This window comes from Pezoporus occidentalis, unplaced genomic scaffold (genome assembly GCF_034315485.1).
Source record: "Pezoporus occidentalis ecotype Australia unplaced genomic scaffold, CSIRO_AGI_Poc_V1 ctg45, whole genome shotgun sequence".
Lineage (NCBI taxonomy): Eukaryota > Metazoa > Chordata > Aves > Psittaciformes > Psittacidae > Pezoporus > Pezoporus occidentalis.
In genome coordinates, this window is record NW_026915780.1 from 2,847,777 (window position 1) to 2,867,164 (window position 19,388).

The 19,388-nt window shown below is 44.8% G+C and overlaps 1 protein-coding gene across 2 annotated transcripts in view; it reads right to left on the reverse strand.

Annotated features, from left to right (window-relative positions):
* Positions 1 to 19,388, reverse strand: part of DOCK1 (dedicator of cytokinesis 1) — a 315,311-nt gene that overhangs the window by 118,363 nt on the left and 177,560 nt on the right. For both annotated transcript variants that reach the window (XM_062635214.1, XM_062635213.1), the window contains exon 29: positions 17,085 to 17,179. In XM_062635214.1, the coding sequence (XP_062491198.1) occupies positions 17,085 to 17,179 (95 nt within the window). The remainder of the gene's footprint in view (positions 1 to 17,084; positions 17,180 to 19,388) is intronic.

Here is a 19,388-nt window from a genome sequence, read left to right on the forward strand (position 1 = left end):
AGGCCAAGGGGAATGGCTTTAAGCTGCCAGAGGGGAGACTGAGATGAGCTCTTAGGCAGAAGCTCTTCCCTGTGAGGGTGCTGAGGCGCTGGCACAGGGTGCCCAGAGAAGCTGTGGCTGCCCCATCCCTGGCAGTGTTCAAGGCCGGGTTGGACACAAGGGCTTGGAGCAAGCTGCTCTAGTGGAAGGGGTCCCTGCCCGAGGCTTGGATGAGCTTTAAGGTCCCTTCCAACCCAAACTGTTCCACGATTCCATGAAAAATGAGCTCTCAAGTTTGGTTTGCCTACCTAGAACTGTCACCTGAAGGAAAGCCAGACTCAGCAGACATTTGTATAATTTCTTTGCTACATGAAACTACTCCAGCAATGGATTTGGCAAGGAGCGAAGACGCAACGATCCCTCTCCACACCCCTCCATCAGCATTCACCTGAAAAAGTCCATTTGCTTCTTGGCACTCCTGCAGCAGAAGCAATCGGACAAATTGGAAAAGATGAGGAGTAATTCTTAAAAACAATAAGAAAACCCTTAGATGCTGACAAAACCACTGAAAATCACAGGTTTATGTAGACCAAGAAATCTCTACAGCTAAGTAGTGGTATTTTCAGGGATACAATACAGTGGCAAGTGCTGAATGTGCATTCAGAAGCCTAAAAAGTGCTTGAGGCTCTACCAGAAAAGGAAGGTACATCCCAGTATGAATACATTAGTCAGGTAATAACTATGAGATGTATCTCAAAGAGGAAAACATTTTACTTTTCCTTGAGAAAACATGACTGAAGTGGTTGTGGAAGTACATAAGTATAAAGAGCAAGTTTGACAAATGGGGAAGTGTTCGGTGTTCAAGGAGAACTTACATGGAACATGTTTGCTTTGGACAGATGGCGTTCTACTGTGGGTTTTAAAAATTAAACATGGTTTCAGGCTGAAAAGATGCAAAACAGTCCACAAAGAAGAACATGAGCTAACACTGGGAGGGAGAGTAAATAAGCCTAAATGTGCTCTAGTATCCCACCTCGCTGACAAAGCCATGCAAGTGAAGTTCATCCAGAAACGTTTCTGTTTGGATACCTTTACGAGGGAACTGTCAGAACACCTTCAGCTATCTTCTACAGCTCACCCATTTTTCCTACTTTACATTTGTTGCACCTTGCTTACTACAGACATGAGTGGGACAGCAAAAGGTAAACCATAGAAAGAAACACAAGGATGATCAGGGGCTGGAGCACCTCCTGTATGAAGACAGGCTGAGGAAGTTGGGGCTGTTCAGCCTGGAGAAGAGAAGGCTGCGTGGAGACCTCAGAGCAGCCTTCCAGTATCTGAAGGGGGCCTATAGGGATGCTGGGGAGGGACTCTTCATTAGGGACTGTAGTGACAGGACAAGAGGTAACGAGTTCAAACTTAAACAGGGGAAGTTTAGACTGGATATAAGGAGGAAATTCTTTCCTGTGAGGGTGGTGAGGCACTGGAATGGGTTGCCCAGGGAGGTTGTGAATGCTCCATCCCTGGCAGTGTTCAAGGCCAGGTTGGACACAGGGGCTTGGTTGCCATGGTTTAGTGTGAGGTGTCCCTGCCCATGGCAGGGGGTTGGAACTGGATGATCTTAAGGTCCTTTCCAGCCCTAACTATTCTATGATTCTATGAACATTTTATCAGAGCCAGAGAAGAACAAAACCAGTGATGACTGAACACCTGAATTCTCAGTAGGAAAATGTCAGCATAAGAAACAGGCATGAGGAGCTGTGGCTGCCCCATCCCTGGCAGTGTTCAAGGCCAGGTTGGACACAGGGGCTTGGAGCAAACTGCTATAGTGGAAGGTGTCCCTGCCTATGGCAGGGGTTGGAACTGGATGAGCTTTCAGGTCCGTTGCAACCCAAAGCATTCTATGATTAGGGTTATATATGTTCATATAATGGCCAACAGCCTTCCCATGGACAGCAGCCAGTGGGAGACATATCACCTTTGCAAACTGCTTACTATGCAGAAGTTACACATGGTTTAGAGTTATAAGATGAAGGTAGAAATACCAGGAGGAAGCTCTCCCTGCCAGCATCCTACCTGAGGCCACACTGTCCCACAGCCCATTGGTAGCCACTTGGTTTGGATGAGGGGAGTGATCCCCATGCTGGGTAGCAGCCGTAGCACAGGAGATAGAGCCCTTGCACCAACCCAGGGCTTTAATGCTGGCTCTACCCCAGCTGCATAGAGACAGATGACACCTGAGCCAGCAGAAAGCCTGCCAAAACAAATTAAGCTGTCCAAAACATTAACAAATTGAATCAGGGGGTGCTGTTGTACCAGTCGAGTGCTTTGTGTCACGCAGAGGTGATGGTTTGCACCCGGTAGCAGTAGCTCTAAAATGAACTGTGTAGGTTGTCACAAGGCAGCCAAAGGTAGCAGCTTGAGCTCCACTTCGGCTGCCTCTCCAAAGTTACCTGCCAGCATCCTTTTCATTCTGCTGATAATCACAGTGGCCTTAAAAATCACAGTGTGCACGCCTTCTGCAGCACTCGTGTATTTAAGTGGCTGGATTTTACTGAAGTCGCTGGCATTCAGCAAACGACTCCTACAAAGGCAAGGCTGTAATGCTCTTCCCCAGCCTCAAGGTGAGGGCTTAGGCAAGGTAAACACCAAGTGCGGGTGGGAGAAGCCAGAGGAGGAGCAGCAAAGGCATTTCCAGAGCTCCATCCTTCCAGCAGGAGGGTTCTGGAGAGCTCTGGATGCTGGCTGTGAGAGCAGGCAGGTGATGGAGGGAGACAGGAAGGTGTTAGGTGCTGGCTTTTAGCAGGCAAAGGGGGTAGCTCTTCCCATATAGGATCATAAAAAGTTAGGGTTGGAAAGGACCTTAATGTCATCTAGTTTCAACCCCCTGCAATAGGCGTATGTGGCAGGAGAGAAACCTGAAAAGCTGGGAGAGCACTAGCAGAGCAAACACAAATGTATCCTTGAATACACGGAACAGGGAATACCCTTAGCAGCTCACCAGGCATTTGATGAATGCATATACACAATGAACTCAGAGAAGGAAAACGTTTGTTTTTAATACCTTTCATATTATTAAGAACCCAAATGAAAAACAGCTTGGAAGTCTAAGGTTCACTCGTTCAAATAACAGGAGCTGCACGGAAGTATCTGATAGTATGTGGCCCAGTATTTTCAACCACAGGTGATTATATGCATCCATTAACTATATATTAAGGATGATCTCCTTTTAGTAAATGTTAAACAATAACAAATTTACCTTATCATTTCCATCTGTTCATCCCAAGATCTGTCACTGTGTCTGTTGTAGTAGGTGCAACAGTGCCTGCTAAACTAATGCAAATCCTTATGATGAAGAAAGGGAAAACATCTGTCAAGAACGGCTTAGCTAAACCTATGTCTGCTATGCCATTAAGCGACACCAAAGATCACTTTTCAATCCTCATATTCAGTGCTATAAACCTTTATACTGGTGATAGACAATGATCTGATACCTATTTTCTCTTTGAATATACTTATTATTTTATCTATTATAGGTCTTTTCTTGTCCTATAATCACACATGATGGAAGGTGGCAAATGGAAAGGCATTGGAACTGGATGAGCTTTAAAGTCCCTTCCAACCCAGACCGTTGCAGGATTCTATGATGATACAGTCTGAAATATCAGAGCATGAATAATCATCATCTCTGTACTTTAAACTCCAGTTATTGCTACACTGGCTCTGCTTGCCTGTACTTGAACTGTAAAAGCCTGTTTTCTAGAATCTAGCTTATGAAATGCTTCTCATCTGAAAATGGAATAACCCCAGAAAAGGCCTCACTGGCTTTTTGTGCATCGAGGCTCCTGCTCTCAGAAGCCAAAGTGCTCCGTAATTATCAGTCATTTAAAGAGACAAAAACGCAGAAGAGGAACATGTTTGCAAGTTAAAGGCAAAAAGGGTTTAGGGATATTTTACCAAAAGGCTATTAAATTCATAACCGTGCTGGTCACTGTGCTTGGGAATTAAGAAGAATCACAGACAAACAGCAAGATGCTATTCTATCATACACACAACACCTCTGTCAAATTAAGCTGTTCCTCCTCCCATGGTCATTTAATGCACCGTGAATGCGGGGCAGAAAAATCTCACAGCAGAAGCACCAGCCTTGGAAATGGTGCAGTAAACTTATCATCAGTATTCTGATCTTATTTTTGTACTTGTACAACTCTGTTCTCCTTAAAATGGGCTAATATTGGCAAGAGTAGGAGATACCAACTGCATCGGTGTTAAATGTGCTGGAGGCTGGAGCTATCCAGCTGCCAGGAACAGCACAGCGGGGAGCCAGGCTGGATCCCAGCAGGCACATCTGGATACCATTCACCTTCAGATCAGCTCTTTTCATAGAATCCCAGCCTGGTTTGGGTTGGAAGGGACCTTAAAGCTCATCCAGCTCCAACCCCTGCCACGGGCAGGGACCCCTTCCACTAGAGCAGCTTGCTCCAAGCCCCTGTGTCCAACCTGGCCTTGAACACTGCCAGGGATGGGGCAGCCACAGCTTCTCTGGGCACCCTGTGCCAGCGCCTCAGCACCCTCACAGGGAAGAGCTTCTGCCTAAGAGCTCATCTCAGTCTCCCCTCTGGTGTCTCTTTTCCAAGTAACAATGGACAGGACAAGAGGAAACGGCCTCAAGCTGCCCCAGGGCAGGTTTAGATGGAGCTGAGGAACAATTCCTTCCCCAGAGGGTGCTCAGGCATTGGAACAGGCTGCCCAGGGCAGGGCTGGGGACACCGTCCCTGCAAGTGTTCACACACCGTGTAGGTGAGGCCTTCAGTGCCATGGGTTAGAGGCAGCCTTGGCAGTGCTGGGGAAGAGTTGGATTGGATGAGCTTAAAGCTCTTTTCCACCCTGGCTGATTCCATGATTTCCAGAGTGACAGCTCCGAGATTCACAATGCGCATGGGGCAACGCCAGAGCTTGCACGCAATTTCCCAATACATTTTATTCCTGTACCACAAGAAGGTGAGCGATGGAAGGAGTCAGAAGGAATCACCTAGGAATGTTACAGATACTGATTGGACTACGGAAAGTAAATCAACAGGAACGAACACAACATTATTTCGTGTGATGTTTGGTGATACATAAGGAGATGACCGTGCACTCGACTCTATTTTCCTTGGCAACACTACAACCTTCTCCCAGAAGCATTTCAGCCTGAACTCCCATTTATAATACAGAAACAAACAGGATTTTGTTATTTCCCAAAGTGAAATAGTATGTGTTTTTAAAAATACTGGAAAAGATTAATAAGCCTCAAGTGTGAAAAAGCAGCACATCACTCACGACATATTTTTAACTGTGCAACAGTAATAACTAAAATGAAGATGACATGGAAAAATAATGATTTTAAGTGAAAACTGCTACACCTTCCATGTTAAAAATAGACATGGTATGACATTAGCTTTTACTGATAGCAAAAATGGAGCCCTGCTAACATGGGTTTTGTTTTAACACCTTCAGCTTCATTTAATTACCCACTGCATGCTGTTGCTTTTATAAGAAACAAGTATTCGCACATTCTTGTTCATGCCGCATATTTTGTGCCAAAAAAGGGGATATTGGGATGTGTGATTCAGACAGCACGTCCTGCCGCTGGTTCTGCACGCACAACGGATCAATACAGCACTTGCCCCAGAGTACAGGCTGCCTGTCAGAGCACCAGCATTTCAATTAATAACTGGAAGAGCACTTTCAGGTGGGTTTGGAATCACAGAATCCCAGCCTGGTTTGGGTTGGAAGGGACCTTTAACCTTACCCAGTTCCAACCCCTGCCACGGGCAGGGACACCTTCCACTAGAGCAGCTTGCTCCAAGCCCCTGTGTCCAACCTGGCCTTGAACACTGCCAGGGATGGGGCAGCCACAGATTCTCTGGGCACCCTGTGCCAGCGCCTCAGCACCCTCACAGGGAAGAGCTTCTGCCTAAGAGCTCATCTCAGTCTCCCCTCTGGCAGGTTAAAGCCATTCCCCTTGGCCTGTCCCTACAGGCCCTTGTCCAAAGCCCCTCTCCAGGTTTCCTGGAGCCCCTTAAGGTACTGGAAGGCTGCTCTTGCGTATATGTTGCACACATCACAAGGCCATCTCCTGCATGATAACATAGTACCTGTTTCCCTATTGCCATAAGTAAGATCATTTGAAGCTACATTAAACACGGGGCTATCAGAAGTCTCTCTCCTTGGTGCAGTGCAGGGAGGTCTTGGAGAGGTCCTGCTGCTCGAAGGAGTGCAAGGACAGCACACATGGGGAAGGGCTTTGCTCTTTTTGGCCAATGGCCAGTGTAAGGAACGGGAAGGAGAGGACCAGACACCACTTAGCTTTACCCATCCAAGCTGCACACTCCTGCAGTAGTTATCCTCTGCCAGCCCTGGACCATCTACTCCAACCCCATGGGTGGCAGGAGAACTGGCATGCTCTTCAACAGCCTTTGGACTCCCACCTCCAAAGCACACCATCATCGCTTTCTGTCTTGGGTTTTGTCACATTTACAACTGATACTTGATTTTTCCTGTGGGAACCTAGAGGACAATCGCTCCTGCAGGCTGTCCCATGGATTTGGTGCTGCAGGGAAAGAGATGAATGTGGCACCAAACCCGAATGCGAGCAGCAAGGCTGGTCCCAAAGGCTTCATGCAATGAGAAAGCAAATATTCATCCCCAGCTTCATCCCAAACTCCCACTGGTACCATAATGCAAATTCAATTGTGAGCCGACCCCCCTCAACCTTATATACAGTTAAACTTTGAGTATCTGCACATTAGGGTCTTTTGAGTGAGTTCAGACAGCACAAGGGAAAAAGAACATTCAAATTATAAAGTATAAGTTATCATTTGAAATTACAGTTAGGGGGTTGGGGTTTTTTTTTAGTTATAATTAGTAAATTTAGCATCAGGAATTAATTAAATTAAAGGAACGTCTCCACTAAAGGATCTACTTGAAAAATATGACCTGCTAAAGGCTTCTGCTACTCCTAAAGAAACCGAAGCACACACAAAGCAAACAGAAGTACGCAGCAGTATATTATTATCCACTATTCAGTGCACATTATATTGAATTCATCTCAAACGGCACCATTTGATGACAAAAAATATCATAAAAATTAAACTGATAAATCCATTGGTTGGTGTAATATGCTCAGGAGGACAATGATCCCAAAGTATCGTAACGTCAACCCAGGTTTAGGTTCTAGGAGGGAAAACAATATCCCAATCATTCCTTTCCAATCGAAAATAATATGGCAATGCTTCTTCAGATCTCAATTAGACTCTTACCCAGAATTATCACGACACATGGTCTAATGACCTCTTGCAGCTTTCTTTCAAAGCAGCATATTAAACCCAGGAGTTCTTTACACCGTATATATGCAAGTTGGGAACAAAAAGTGCCAGTATCCAAAATAATGAGTTGGCTTTATTAGTATCTGGTTAAAAACAAAAGAAAGCAGACATCCACTGAGGACGATGCCACAAACTGAGGAGGAATAAGCTATCTGCAATGCTCTCTTGCCTATTGTAATCAGAGCCAAGCCTCTACCTTAACTTGGTTGCACGGAGCTCATGTGCCCTATTTTACCTTTCCAAGCATCACGTTTCTGAGCTGCTGCTGAAAACAGCAGACTGTGAGTGCTTCTCGATGGCTCATTCCCTGTTTGCAGAACAAATACTGAAGAGATGGTAAAACAGATCAAGGCAGATGACCAGCAGAGCTGACTCTCGGTTTAGTAGCTACCCCACCAGCAAAGCCCCATCAAGTATTCTGTATATAGACCCCATCACAGTAACATGGGAAGCCCAGTGGAAGAGGTGCTTTTCTAAACTCACACATTTCTTTACAGTTCTCAAGCTTTGTAACATACACGTAGCATTCAAAATGTCCTGAAGGGATTAAATCTGCCACCAAAGGAGGACAGGCAGTTAATGAACAGAAATGTTGCCAGGTCAAAACCTCAGGATTCCCTTCCTACTTAAAACGTTGCAAGGAGCCAAAACCAGCCTTGTAACAGATGAAAAGATGACAAAACCTCTAAAACCCCTCAGTTCACTTTTCCCTCTTCATGCATCAAACTCCAACCCAAGAACACCAGCAGTTAGGATAATTTTATCCCTCTCTGTTCCTTTCTAGCTCAGGAAGAGACATTCCCTAACACACAATTCATTTCTTTGAAGTCACTGTCATTTTCTTGTGGCAAATAAAAGGTTGAAGTGTCACGGAACAGATCAGGAATATTGTGAGAAGACATTAACTGCTACTGAGCACTGAACACGTGCAATATTAGTCTAGTGCTCCACGGAGATAATTCTGAAGGGGGTACTAAGGATTACTCTTTCCTCAAGTGAAATGGAACACATCATCTCCGCTGACCTATAGGAAGAAATACACCAGCAACAGCCTTCACCTTACAGAGATGGCATGGTGCAGAGATCTGCATTCCCAGGAGGAGAGCAAATCCCATCAGTGCTTTAGAAACAGAGAAATAGGTTTGTCAAGGGAAGCATAGCACTAAAGAAAGAACAAGAGCAGTAACAGTGGATGCTTGACATGGTCACCCAGCACAAACCCAGCCTCCTCCCTGCAGGATGCTGTCACCAAAACCCAAACACGTGGAATCCTAGAATCCCAGATTGGTTTGGGTTGGAAAGGAGCTCAAAGCTCACCCAGCTCCAACCCCTGCCACGGGCAGGGACACCTTCCACTAGAGCAGCTTGCTCCAAGCTCCTGTGTCCAACCTGGCCTTGAACACTGCCAGGGATGGGGCAGCCACAGCTTCTCTGGGCACCCTGTGCCAGCGCCTCAGCACCCTCACAGGGAAGAGCTTCTGCCTAAGAGCTCATCTCAGTCCCCCCTCGGGCAGGTTCAAGCCATTCCCCTTGGCCTGTCCCTACTTGTTCTTATAAAAAGTCCCTCTCCACATTTCCTTTTGGCCCCTTTAGGTATTTTTAGGTACCTTTAGGTGCATCTCTCCAAATGCACGAAACCCATAATTTAGACTATATAATAACAACCAAAATGATGCTTATTTTAATGCTGAAAATTATTATTCCAGCTTTAGTCCCCAGAAGAGAATAGTCATGATACAAATAGAAGGGGCAATACCCGGAGAAGCAGCAGATGTATTTGGAGAGGCTGTGACATCTGACACATAAATCCCCTATGTTGGAAGCTGCTACTCAACTTCTCCAGCATTAAGTGATCACAAATGACACATATATAGGATAAAACCAGATCATTAAATCCAGTGGAGTGCCAAACCCCACCTGTTCATCAATTCTCATGACAGCAGCGCCATCAGCATACCACCTATGCCAGGCCCAACATCTAACTCCTCGTGGCTGGGCTAGTATAACCAGCTATGGAGGATGCTTCCTCTCTTCCAGCTATGGAAACTAGAAAGGAAAAGAGCCCCCACTGAAGCATATTCCTTTAAGTAATCTCAGCCTTTTGAGTAAGAAAAAAAACCCTGTGTTATTTTAAACACAGTCAAATACATTCATTTTCCTTCTAGGTCCAGTTAATGTGACAGGTACAATACTAAACCCAAAATCCTGCAAGGTCTTTACTTGAAAAGGTCAGTACATTATGCAACAGGGTTTTATGGACAGCAAAAAACTCCCTTCCATGTACAGAGACTATGTCTTTACATAATTCATCAATGTGCATTAATCTCTTATTTACAGATGAAGAACAGACTTTTGGGCTCCTTAGAAAGCTACATGCTTTGAAAGTCTTCATCCTCAACCCATCCATGGTAAATAGTGGGAGGTTTTTCTATGCAGAGGACTTTGCCACTAAAAGGAACCCAAATTGCTCGCATTTGAAGTCTCATTTCATTCCATCCCTGAATAAATGACTTTGGTGTTCAAGTTGCATGTCTGGACTCTTAAAACTTCCTAAATAAGCAAGCAGAGAGTCCTACAGGAAATGTATTCATAGTCAGGAAAAGCAGCACCAATTCCTTCTAATCAAAGCTTTTCCTGCTGTTCAGACTCCTCTTGAAACAGCCCATCCCTTCTCCTCCTAAAATACAATTGCATTTCCAACACTTTCTTCATCCCAATATCCTATTTGGACATGAGTTACTATATTCCATAGCAATACATATTGAGTCAGTGTTTTAATGACCAGTGCCCCAGTGATAAGTGCAAGCTTCAAGTCACATCTGGTATTAACCTCTTTGAACATGGCATTAATGTAGGATTCAACCCTGCATTAATGGGTGCAGGGCGGCTGGAAAAGGAAACACTGATTTAAATGGGGCTTGTGCTTCCTCTCCCCAGCCCATATGTCTGATATCACCTGACAGTCTGTAAAACCATGTTGTGGCCTGGCATTTTCTGTAGTTTTCTATCTAGAATCATTGTCATCTCTGGGGACTGCTTTCCTCTGTTGTGAAAAGCACACTTCCATCCATCAGTAGCCTGGGATGGGTTGTAAAGAAGAGCTTTTACATTTGCACTTAATTTGACAGATGCAACTTGACTGGCCAATTATGGAAGTGCAAAAAGCCTGTTTTCATACATTTATTACAAACGTCTGTGGGCTTGGTGCTGCACAATATTGCCATTAAATGAAATCCTGATAATCTAAACCCCAACTTCATTTTGGCTTTGGGCTCCTTGTCAGTAAGAATAACTCCGAGTCCACTGAAGCCTCTGCTCCACTTTGAGGCTCACGGTTATGCAAACCTTGCGTCAGTGCATAACCCCTCCAGTGTCTGCACGCTATTGATGGACAGTCACATCCATCGCTGAAGTTCATCCTGAAAACACAGTACAGATCTGACAGGTCCTGCTATGACAACCAAGGAGTAGAACAGCCAACATTTCCCTGGAAGCTCCACAATTAAACACTCCAGCAACAGTAAAAGGTACGTGGTCACCGGATGTACCCCCCTGGTTGTTCTGCCTCTTCTTTGCAAGACTTTTTAGTGCTTTTCACAGAGAAAAAGCATTCCGACTTGGTGCGTTGGGTTTGCCTGAGGTAGGGTTAATTTTCTTCCTAGTAGCTGGCGGTGCTTTGGGTTTGGGCTGGAAACAAGCGTGGGTAACACAGGGGTGGTTTAGGTACTGCTGAGCAGGGCTTACACAGAGTCAAGGCCTTTTCTGCTCCTCAACCCACTAGTGAGTGAGAAAGCTGGGGGTGCACGAGGAGCTGGGAGGGGACACACCTGGGACAGCTGACCCCAAAGGAACTTCTGGACCGTGTCACAGGACTCTGGAATGATCTGGGTTGGAAGGGACCTTAAAGCTCCTCCAGCTCCAACCCCTGCCACGGGCAGGGACACCTTCCACTAGAGCAGCTTGCTCCAAGCCCCTGTGTCCAACCTGGCCTTGAACACTGCCAGGGATGGGGCAGCCACAGCTTCTCTGGGCACCCTGTGCCAGCGCCTCAGCACCCTCACAGGGAAGAGCTTCCCCCTCCCTAGAATGGTTCAAGGCCACATTCCCTCTTCTTGAATCAATGCACCACTTCTCCTCTTAAAATACAATGACTTTTCAACCACTTTCTTCATCCCAACATCTTATTTGGTCATGGAAAACCATTGCCACATTCCATAATAACTACTGCATCACTATATGATGTCATGCTCAGCAATAAAAGTAGGTGGTAGGTTGACTGGGGTGGGGGGAGCTGCTTGGGGACTGGCTGAGCATTGGTTGGTTGGTGGTGAGCAATTGCTTTTGCTTGCATCACTTCCCTTCCTTGGGGTTTGTTTCCCTCTCTTTGTTATTTCCTTTTTCATTACATCATTATTATCCCATTTTAATTTCAACTATGAAACTGCTCTTATCTCAACCCATGGGCTTTCCCACTTTTACCTTCCAATCCTCTTTCCCCATCCCACCGAGTGGGAACGAGAGAGTGGCTGCATGGTCCTTAGTTGCTGGCTGGGGTTAAACCACATCAACTGGGTTTTCAGGAGGAAACCCATCTTCACCCATGCACAAAACCAATGCAGCAGTGGCGGGGAGCAGGGTAACACCCACCAGATTCACACTGCAAGGCAAGATGTATTTCCTCTGGGAAAAAAATATAGAGGCATGAGAAACCTCATTCTCTCTGGGAAGGATCTCATCCCATTTTCTATGACTTCAAAATGCAAAATAACCAGGTATTTTATGTAAATTTGGACATTAGACACAAAAAACTAGAACAGAAAACATCAGATTCATTTTTCATAGGCAACCCAGCTTCCAGTGGAACAGCTGCAGATGAAAGTAGTAGCTACAAATTAATATATCATAAGGTATACCAAAGGCACTGATTGTCTCAAATGCCAGAAGTAAGACCAAAGACTAAATTGTTTTCGTTTATGAAGACGTAAAGAGGAGCTGTTTGCATGTTCTGAGTTATGGGTAAAAGAGGAACCCGAGTTTCGCTTGTCAGCTCATGACAAAAGTTGGAAACAATTTCCAAACCCTTTCTGAATCATTTCTGAACATGATTTGGAAGGGGAAAAAATGTGAAGAATACAAAACCCTGCTGGGTCTTTCAACTGCTTCTGCATTTAAAACTCGAGTGCATGTTCCTGCAGGAGATAGAATCCCAGCCTGGTTTGGGTTGGAAGGGAACTTAAAGCTCCTCCAGCTCCAACCCCTGCCACGGGCAGGGACCCCTTCCACTAGAGCAGCTTGCTCCAAGCCCCTGTGTCCAACCTGGCCTTGAGCACTGCCAGGGATGGGGCAGCCACAGCTTCTCTGGGCACCCTGTGCCAGCGCCTCAGCATCCTCACAGGGAGATGCCTGGAATGAAGAATCTGCCCTCAAAATGTCTCCAAACCCGACCCTGAAACACAGAAAACCCTCCTGACTCCTTGCAGCTATCAAACACTGCTACCGGAGCTTATCACGGGGACCTTGTGTACAGATACACCACGGTGGCTGAATATCAGGCCTAAATTTCATTATCAAGCATCTGGTGGATTGCTCCAAAGCAGCTGTCACAGTAGCTGTCAACACAGCTGATAAACCCCATTCCCTTTAATCCAGTGATAACATGCCTTTACCTTGCTAGGAATAACTCGTCCTGAAAATGTGAACAGATATAAACCTTACAACAGATGTAATTTAAAGGTGCCCAAGTATCTTAAACAGAATAACTATTACTCCTATCTTGACAGCATTCAATAGAAATTATTACCCAACAGCCTATTTAAAACTACAAGTAGCATTCTAAAGTTGCCTTAGCTCATCCTTATTTTTAGGCACTGTAATCATGAATACATTTAGTAACCACAATGCCAGGAGTTAGCCAGGCTTGAAAACGCCTGTTGAAGAAGAAAACCCAACAGATGAAAACCTACATGGCTTTAAACTCGACTTAATCCTAATGCAGTCCAACATGGAGAAATAGCACAAGGCAGCAGATTCCCTGCATGGACCCCATGTCTCTGGCAGAAGCATGGGGCCAACCCGTACCAAACTGATGCCACCGACCCTACGGACCTGCCATTGAGAAGTTCAACTCCAAGTCCCAGCCCCGCATCCACCATCCCATAGAGAGCGACAGGGCTCCAGGCTGCTCTCTCCAGATTATTTCATCTATTCCCCTTTTCCCTGTTTTATAACAGGCTTCTTAAGAGATGCCTGTCAAGCTGGTTTTGAATACCTCTGCTGCTGGGGACTTCACAATGCCCTGAGCAATCCACCATAGAGCTCATGAGAACGTCGCCCAGCCTCAAACCTCAATGCTTCTTCCTACATCTTCTAATATTTCTATTGCAGCCCAATGAGGCTATGAAAAGGCTTCTCCAATCTGCTCTGCTGCAAAATATTATGTATCTGAAGACTATCTCCTCTCTTTTTGCACCTTTGTCGTCTCTCTTCTTTAGATCTACCCAAAAGCAGTGGCTGTTTAGACACAATATACAGATAGAGACTAGATATAGATATAGATACATACGTATATATATATATATATATATAGACTAGACTAGATATAGATTAGATACTATTCCGATGCTGTTTTCAAACAAGCACCCCTAAAAGTACTGTTCTGGCCAGTAACTGGCCTTTGGTTGGCTTTGGTTCAAGCACAGCCTCTTGCTCTACTCCTAGAAGTAGCTTCTTCAAACATACACACTATGCCTATTGGTCACCTCTGTCACTCCTCCATCAGTGGTTTTCCTCTGTTGCTTGGCCATTGTTTACCATAAAATGGAAGCTGTTTTGGGCCAAAATGTGACAGTGAAAGGAAAAGCCATAGAATCCCAGCCTGGTTTGGGTTGGAAGGGACCTTAAAGCTCCTCCAGCTCCAACCCCTGCCACGGCCAGGGACCCCTTCCACTAGAGCAGCTTGCTCCAAGCCCCTGTGTCCAACCTGGCCTTGAACACTGCCAGGGATGGGGCAGCCACAGCTTCTCTGGGCACCCTGTGCCAGCGCCTCAGCACCCTCCCAGGGAAGAGCTTCTGCCTAAGAGCTCATCTCAGTCTCCCCTCTGGCAGGTTCAAGCCACTCTCCTTGGCCTGTCCCTACAGGCCCCTGTCCAAAGCCCTTCTCCAGGTTTCTTGTCAGCCACCTTTGAGCTAGGGCTTTTTCCCCCTTTATTTCACACCACCAGTTATATTTCATGCAGGAAAACAAATGATCTCACAAACATTCTGAATACAGTTAAAAATCATCTCAATTAATTTGGCTCATGGCACGGAAACACCCAATCTGCAGAAAGAAGTGCTTTCGAGAGTGATGCAAATGGTGTGCTCTAAGCTATTACCATTGAGAAGACTCTGTAGCTTTAAAAGACAGAATTTGGTCTTACAGTTTCCCTAGTTTTCTTGCATAAAAGTTTATAGGGGTGAAAATAAATGGAGCGGAGGAACAAAAAGGTGTTTTACAGCGTGGCTTTCTGCTTTTGGAACCCACATTAACTTCAACAGGCAAAAAATGAAAAGCCCTTAAATCAATCCAGAAGCATTTACAAACGAGCTGGTTTTCAATGAAAATGAACTTGTAAATTAGAGATGAACAACCCCCTTTAGCACTTCTGCAGATATTCATCAACACCAGAAAGACTTGAAAACTGCTTTTGTTTGTAACTCTACTACTCGGATACTCTGTGGGTACTGAGGTTATTCAGGAAGAAGCAAAGATCTTAACAACACATTTCTGCTTCTTCAGGACTTAATGTTCAGCATGGGAAAAAGGCAAGACTGCTTTTAAGGATCAGAAAACCAAAGCTCACATCTTAACTGTGGACCTCTGCATCCCACTTCGTATTACTCCAAGATTTGAGAGTGAGGAGCTGCCTGGTACTAATCCCTGTATGCTTAAGAGAAAAAACAGTGGAGAGGGAATGGCTTTTTCTCTTCTTTTGCTCTTTAATTTCTATGACTGTAATTCCACAGTAAAATAAAAACAAACCCAGAACACTGAGGTCAAATCTGCACCCAAATGAGCAATGAGAGATCCTTTGGGAATACTGTGAAGAATGTTCAATCCTAGAATGCTTTGTGTTGGGAGGGACATTATGATCATTCAGTTCCAACCCCTGCCACGGGCAGGGACCCCTTGCACTAGAGCAGCTTGCTCCAAGCCCCTGTGTCCAACCTGGCCTTGAACACTGCCAGGGATGAGGCAGCCACAGCTTCTCTGGGCACCCTGTGCCAGCGCCTCAGCACCCTCACAGGGAAGAGCTTCTGCCTTAGATCCAACCTAAACTTCCCCTGTTTCAGTTTTAACCCGTTACCCCATGTCCTGTCACTACAGTCCCTAATGAAGAGTCCCTCCCCAGCATCCCTATAGGCCCCCTTCAGATACTGGAAGCTGCTCTGAGGTCTCCACGCAGCCTTCTCTTCTCCAGGCTGAAGAGCCCCAACTTCCTCAGCCTGTCTTCATATGGAAGGTTCTCCAGCCCATGATCATCCTCTTGGCTGTCTTCTGGACTTGTTCCCATAGTTCTATGTATTTCTTGTGTTTATGACACCAAGTATCCAAACACAGACCTTTCCCATCATATTCCAAGCTCTTCAAAACCTCAGCAGAGCACAGAAGTGTTCTCCTGTTGGAAAGGATGCCCGGTACCATACTCTCTGAGGGTTTCCAAAGCACCTGCACCATGACTCAGTTGGAATTCTTGAAGCAAAACCACTTTCAAAGTTAAAAAAAAACAAAGGAACCCAAGGGGGTTCAGATCTTCCTCATCATCCAAGCTCCAGGGGCTCACCATTTGCAACAGCAGGTGCTTTGTAAGCTGCAGCTGCACACAATGTGCATCCACAACCAGTGGGTATAACTCAGTAGGAGGCTGAACCTCCTAACTCCTATTAAGGATGGATTTTATTAGGCGGGGAAGGAGACTTCAGAAGCCAAGCTTAAAGTGATGGTGCATTTTTATAACCAGAGTAGGAAGCATGGTGCAGGATCTTCCATAAGTAACCACTGACAACTTTATAGCCATGGTAGCTACCAGTGAGCGCAGGAGAGATTCCTCCAGGCAACTAGTAAATAGAATGTTTTCTTCTTATGCTTTCATCACAGTACACATAAAAGCATTTGACACACTTAATAAATGTCACAAACACAAAATATCACGCAAAGGGATCCTAAATAATGACAAAGCTGCAATTATTGAGCAGAAAACAGCAAGAGCATTAGGAACATTTGCATCCTGTCTGTTCATTCCCGGGCTGATAGAACCCAGGTTTAAAATGCTCTTCCAATTCCTTCTTAATACCACTGGAAATATCCAGAACATGCAACTCCACAACAGCATATGATAACTACTAGTTTTTGAGGTCAAATACATATACCATTTATCCCCAAAGGAATAACATTCCATTATGATGTGTATAGATCCCTACTGCATCTGCAGTTTGCTCCCATATTTTGGTTATGGCAACGATGACACCCTTTATTCCTGCTGGACTCCAAGAACCCCACACAAGGTCACTAAAGCACTGCCCTGCACTCTCCAAAGTCAATTGTTAGATAACTATTTGCATCCCAGAAGGTCAAAAAGTCCCAAACCACTGTAGCTGCTGCATTGTGTTTTCCTGTTTCCAAGCAACACTGTTGTTTCAGATCAAACATGAACCAGGCACCTCAGAAAGCCACGGTGCTTTTCTCTTTGTACTTACTTATTCTGCATCATGTTCATTATAACCCAGTCAAAGGGATACACGTTCTTCCCAATGAGATTCTTGAACATGATGAATGTTTCCATCAGAAAATCCTGAAAAGAAGAGAAAATATTTGGAAAAGGCCACGCTTCTAGATCAAAAATAAATCACGAGAGAGTGTCAGATATTAATGACTGGATTCAAAAGGTGGCTTTGCTGTTCCGCTTCATAACAAAGCCATTATTCATGTGCCCTATAGAGAAATCCTACGAAGGCATCTTTATACGTGATATCACATATCCGACATTAATTCCATTTAAACTTTCAGAAATGGTAACAATAGCACATCACAAACACCCCAAGGTGTTATTTGGGAACAAGCACTGGTTTAACACTTATCCAAAGGCAGGTTTTGATGAGATTTTATGTACCGTAATTTATTTCTAGACCACAGAATCCCTCAGTTCCTTCTTGTGCGGTGTTTCTTGCAACATACACGTCCCCACGCATCCCTGGGGTATGCTGGGAAGTTGTTAACAGCATTATTGCTACATGGATGAGGAAAAAAACCACCCGAATATATTACTTTCAATCTTATGATTACATTAAAAATACTCCCTGGAGGTCGTTGATGAATTTACCCTCCCCTTGTGAATCCCCTCCTGAACTTGTCTCTTGTCTGAGATCAAGATTAACTATTTATTAAACAAAACATGTGCTCCAGCTCCAATGTGGATTCAGGTGATGTGGCGGAGCGCATCGCCCCTAAAGTGGGAGAGACAATGGAATGGTCTGGCCATCCCACAACTAGGAGAGACTCTCCCTAAAGGGAGCAGTAATTGCTTCTGCAAGTGAAAACCTGACTCAGAACAGAGTTAATTTAGTTGCATAAACCTATTTATTTCTATACAGGTTATAACCAAACATCTCTTTGGAACACAAACCTCATGTACCGTATGAGGTAAATCACCATCTACAATTTGGGAATCTGTAATTGCTATCTGACAATGTGAGTAATGCCTTATGCTTGGAGAAAGATAAAGGGGGGGAAAGGAACTTAAATGAAACAAGTCCTTTATCCATGCAGAGATAAAAAAGAGCTTTAATTCCCAGGTTAGAATATTCTTCCTTTGCTACAGCTTCTCGGTAATGGTATTTATCTTGTCTATCTTTAAAATGTCAAATGTCTACAAAAGAAAGCCCCATAAAATGTTACCTTCACTGGACTTTTAACTAAGGCTTGGTTTTCTGTAACCTTTTCAGACAGAAACAAGGATGAAGTTACTGCTCTCCTATGTATATCTTCATGTGTGAGAGTCACCTGCTTCATCACAGTTCATCTTTTCATCTGTCGTTCTATTAAGATGTTTTTCCTGGCTCAGAAATTCACAGTGGGTGGGATGCAGGGAGCTGCAGAGATCCTGAGGACACAATATCAGGATCAATATACACTTCCAGACTCCTCAGTTCTGCTGTGAGCACAGCACAAGGGTTGCTTTGGGATGCTTTGCATCCCACCTGCCAGTACCCAAGGAGATACCCAGGCCAAAGAGGGGCTCACAAAGCATCACCAGCCATGGCAAGGGGTTGGAACTTGTTGAGCTTTAAGGTCCCTTGCAAGCATTCTGTGATTCTATGAAACACTGCTCATGGTTAAAGACGTGTTATTACTGTGCAAAGCAAAACCCACCCCAGCCACACACTCCACTAGAGCAGTAAAATGTGTCTTTATTTCAGACATCAAACGGCAGACTTTGCTGCTCATTTTTCATGTATTTCAGTGGCAGAGTTACATCATTTCAATCAGCAGTTGCATATTTTGCTGCCCAAGCACTGCACAGCACTTCCTTTGAGCACATGCTTTTGTACAGCGGCAGTTTTCTTACTGATGCTGCTTCACAGCTCAGTAATTGAACTGTTAGTGGAGGTGGCACCATGGGTAGGGTCATCACCTACCCAAGAGGGCAGACTGGAGCTCACTGTGCTCTTCTTTCCCCTTAATATTTGATGAGTACAGATGTAGACTTTCCTGATTTCTCAAAGCAAACTCTACCTTACACTTTATCTGTCACTGATTTCAGCAGCTGAGCCTCTGCACACTCTGCTGATCAAGCTGCAAGAGCTGGTGGATGAATTTCCATAGCCTCTGTGGATGATTTGTGTTCAGTACTGACCCTGGAGGTTCTGCCGTGTACGATCCGCCCTACTTTGCTGATTCAGCTCTACATTTTAATCTACTGATACTTACATTTTAATAATCCAGCTTCCACACAGGTACTTTAAATAATGCTCTATAACAACTGAGTTAATTACTGATCAAAT